The sequence below is a fragment of the Seriola lalandi genome, unplaced genomic scaffold (genome assembly GCF_002814215.2).
Source record: "Seriola lalandi dorsalis isolate HSWRI2012SDOR001 ecotype SW California unplaced genomic scaffold, Sedor1 jcf7180001958095, whole genome shotgun sequence".
NCBI classification, from domain to species: domain Eukaryota; kingdom Metazoa; phylum Chordata; class Actinopteri; order Carangiformes; family Carangidae; genus Seriola; species Seriola lalandi.
In genome coordinates this window covers 1-3,861 of record NW_019428764.1, presented here as the reverse complement: position 1 = coordinate 3,861, position 3,861 = coordinate 1, and the positions used below count along the sequence as shown (strand labels likewise).

Sequence of the window (3,861 nt, the reverse complement as noted above, 5' to 3'; positions counted from 1 at the left end):
TTTCCTTGTTAGGATTTTGAAAAATCTGACGATGATAACATGATGATTAGGCTTGGCTTGCATGATAACTTTTATAAGGTTTTAGGATGCAAAGCAGCTGAAATGCTTTCCCTGATTCAGAAATGACCCGTGGTACAAGGTCACGGGGACAGCCATCATAAAAGAGGTGACTCTACAACACTTGAACCGCACATATACCTGCATTGCCAGTAATACCGTTGAGAACAAAAGTGTCACTATCAAGCTCGAGGAGAAAATTAAAGGTAGTGTTGTTTCATGTTTTCTTTAATTTTTTTTATTGATACCATATTTTGTCATAACATTGTAACATTGCAGTTCAAATAACTGCATATGACACATGACTGCACAGTAGAATATATAATAAAATCTAAAGGAAAGTCCCTCCAGGTTTTCAGTCAGTAGTGTCAGATAGGGCAGATTGTGTATTTTACGCTAGGCAGATGTGTCACCATAAATGGAAAACTGTAGACAAAGCTGCGAGCCTGCAGACTGACAGGATGCGCCCTACTCATACTCTTGTGGCTGGAAAGAGGGGAGCATTTGACCCATTTTGATGTCATTGCATAAAACTGGAAAAAGTTACATCCAATTAGGTCAAAAATGCTGTAACCAATCTAATGAGCTCAATGGTGACACCATCCGTAAGGCAACTTATTTCTGCAGACATTTTCAAAACACCCATATTCAACCACTTATGTCCGCTGACTGTGCTAACATTGACTTTGAAACATTGGGCTTTTTGTGAAATTTTGTGCAGGCAACATTTAATGCTGCATTTATCAATATTTTTTATATTTATAATGGATCAAATGACAATACTTAATGACCCACAATTTAGTTACTGGTTAACGCTCTCATCAGTGTCATTGTCAGCCACAGCAGACAGCTGTTTTTAGCAAAACAGTCAGATAACTACCTATCCATCCATAAATAAATAAAAAGGTTAGCAACTAGCAACAGTGTCCAGTGGACAGAAACATGACTATAAATTAATACTGATGTTGCTCTGTGTCTGCTGGAGCGTGTAAATAAGCAACTGTTTGCTAACAAGTTTGCCATATCAACTTTATATGGTGATAATATGTCAATTTTGTCTTTACAGCTTGTCTCTGCTGCCCCTAGGGCAATTATTACCGCTTCCAAGACATAATACAATCTATTAAGTGTACTTTTGACTTGGTTTCAGCTAAATGGCCGTCACTGGTTGGGTATCCCATTGCGTCTTTGCTGGTGGTCGCTGGGCTGGGGATCATTTTTCATGTGAAATGGCTGGAACTACGGCTTATCTACAGATCCCACTTCCCACATGGAAAACGTGGAGATGGTAAGAAAGCAAACACACACACACACACACACACACACACACACAGTGATAGCAGCAACTCTTCTGGATAACAGAACAGATATAAACTAAACTTTTCCTACAAAACAGGTTATATGTTGCCATGGATTAAGTGTGTTAAACTGTGGGCTTCTACTTGAGCCCTGTTTTTTTAGCCTATGTTTGTTTACATTTGTTAGTTTGCAGTGGTGTTATCATGTCTGTGGTGTTCAGGTTTGACTGAATCATGGCTCAGACTTTTGACACAAAAACTGACACTAACAGGATGTCTGATGTGAGTTTCAGATGTTTTTGGATATTGATGTTTGATGACTTGTTCAATTATTTTGTTCCTCTGATTTGTTTTGGAGATCAGTTTGAGTGTTTTGATACGATATGCGAATAACTGTAACCAGTAAAATGAGACACGAGGAGCTCTCAGCCTCTTTTATTTTGTCAAAGCAGCTCTCAGAGGAAACAAGGTTGGACACCCTTGCAACATAGGTCAGAAACCTAAAGCCCAGCTTTCGAAACTTGGTCTGCGTGCTCACTCTAGCATCCTGAGCCAAGAACTGCTCCTCTTCACAGGATGTGGTTTAGCAACTGAATATACCTCAGTCTCTACAAAAACATGAAGATGTAATTTGTTTTCAATTTATTTAACCCAACCCACAAGCATTACATTAATAAATTAATCAAAATATTATGATAATAATTTGAAACTGTCTTAATCCGGTGCATGTACTTGAAAAATGTAGGTAGCAAACTATGATACTGCACTTTGTGTAGTAATGATAAATTAATCTTATCAGTCAATCAAAGGGCCCAGGTTTCTAAGACAAAATTGTCTTTCACAGATGAGAAAGAGTTTGATGTGTTTCTGTCGTATGTGTGGACCCCTCGATCAGCAGAGGTGGAGGGAGGTTGGACAGTTCCCTCCCGATCAGGAGCTGCCACTGATGAGGAAGGTAGGTCCAACATGTTCAGTGTACGATATCTGGATTTCATTTTCATGAAACTACACTGGTAAAGAAAATTAACAGTTACTTTTATTGGCAGCACATTTATCCATCATGGACCCACTGAACACTGAGGAGGGTGAAGCCACCCAGAGACCACTAGAAGAGCTTCTACCACAGATGTTAGAGGAACGGTGGGGGTATCGGCTCTGTCTGCTGGAGAGGGACGTGCTTCCAGGAGGAGGTCAGTGTGTGTGTGTGTGTGTGTGTGTGTGTGTATGTGTGTGTGTATGCTGACTGCAAACGTTCCTGATGGTTTCCATTTTGTATTGCAGCATATACAAATGATGTGGTCCTTGCAATACAGAGAAGCCAAATGCTTATCTGTCTCCTGTCAGCTGACTACCTCTGCAACAGCAATGCTGTGTTTGTACTGGAATCAGGAGTCCAGGTAGGCTTATATTTCAGGGAAAGTAGAATACTTATGCCACATTCATGGCATGTTATCATAATTTTTGTTTTTGACTTGTAAATAGCAACATCCAAGTCATATTTACGATTGTGAAAGTGTCGGGAAAACAAACAAATATGGAGGCCTTACATTGTACAGTGTAATTAAGCCCAAGTTTAGTGGATATGGGTTTACTGTATACTATCGAGTATTTCAATTCTGACCAAGTCTGTAATCATACACCCATTGTAATGCCGTGAATGCTCTTGAGTCATTAACAGGGGAAACTTCCCCATCACCACCATGCATCACATATAATGTAAATGTAGCATAGCCAGAATCCCAGTTGTAAGTGTTACTTTGGATGGATTTACCAAATGAAAATTATCAGTCCTTTTAAGTTCATTTAAGTTTTTGCTTAAGTTGACACTTGCCCATTTTGAGACAGTGAGCTTCCTCAGCAGTGACTATGTTTGCTGCAGGTCTGATGGTGATGACTGGAACTCCACAAAAAAGAATTGAACCACCTCCTCTGCACACAATCCACTGGCGCAACAATCCTACTTTTAATTTAAAGTGAATGCTTTTAAGACAATACTTGCAGATACCCCGTCTGCCATTATATAACTGGGAGGATTTACATTTTTACCCCATTATGTACACATTGTATACTTTACTGTCTGAATTGTGGTTGGCAGTAAAGTATACAATGTGTAAATTATTATTTAGTATTTTTTCTACTTTCCAGCCTTCCATTTATTTTTAGTTACATATGACTAAATAACAGTACCCATTTTAATTTGTCCTCTGGTTTAATTTTAGCACTTTCACTGATGTAAAGTGAAACCAGCAGCTATGTTGATGATGGGAAAATCAGTTTGAAAATGTGACGTAGCATAAGCCGCAAACAAAACCACTCGTATCCTCTGATTTAGTACAAATTCTGAGTCGTAATGAAAGGTTAAGTTTGTCTTGATGATGATAAATCAGTTTTAAGTGTGAATTAATTTAAACCACTGGTTTTCAGTGTTCATTAATGATTTGCTATTTGGTCCATATCTTTAGGCTTTGCTGCAAAACTCTGCCTTTAAGCTCCTGCTAATACAGAC

General features: G+C 38.8%; 1 protein-coding gene across 1 annotated transcript; it reads left to right on the top strand.

Moving 5' to 3' along the window:
• Positions 1-120: 120 nt before the first annotated feature.
• Positions 121-3,856, top strand: LOC147820418 (interleukin-18 receptor accessory protein-like; the record flags this gene model as incomplete). The annotated part of the gene is made up of 6 exons (XM_087174032.1): positions 121-263; positions 1,208-1,345; positions 2,200-2,310; positions 2,402-2,545; positions 2,637-2,752; positions 3,818-3,856. Coding segments are annotated over 6 exons (691 nt in total), but the record flags the coding sequence as incomplete, so codon positions are not given.
• Between the last annotated feature and the right edge of the window lie 5 nt (positions 3,857-3,861).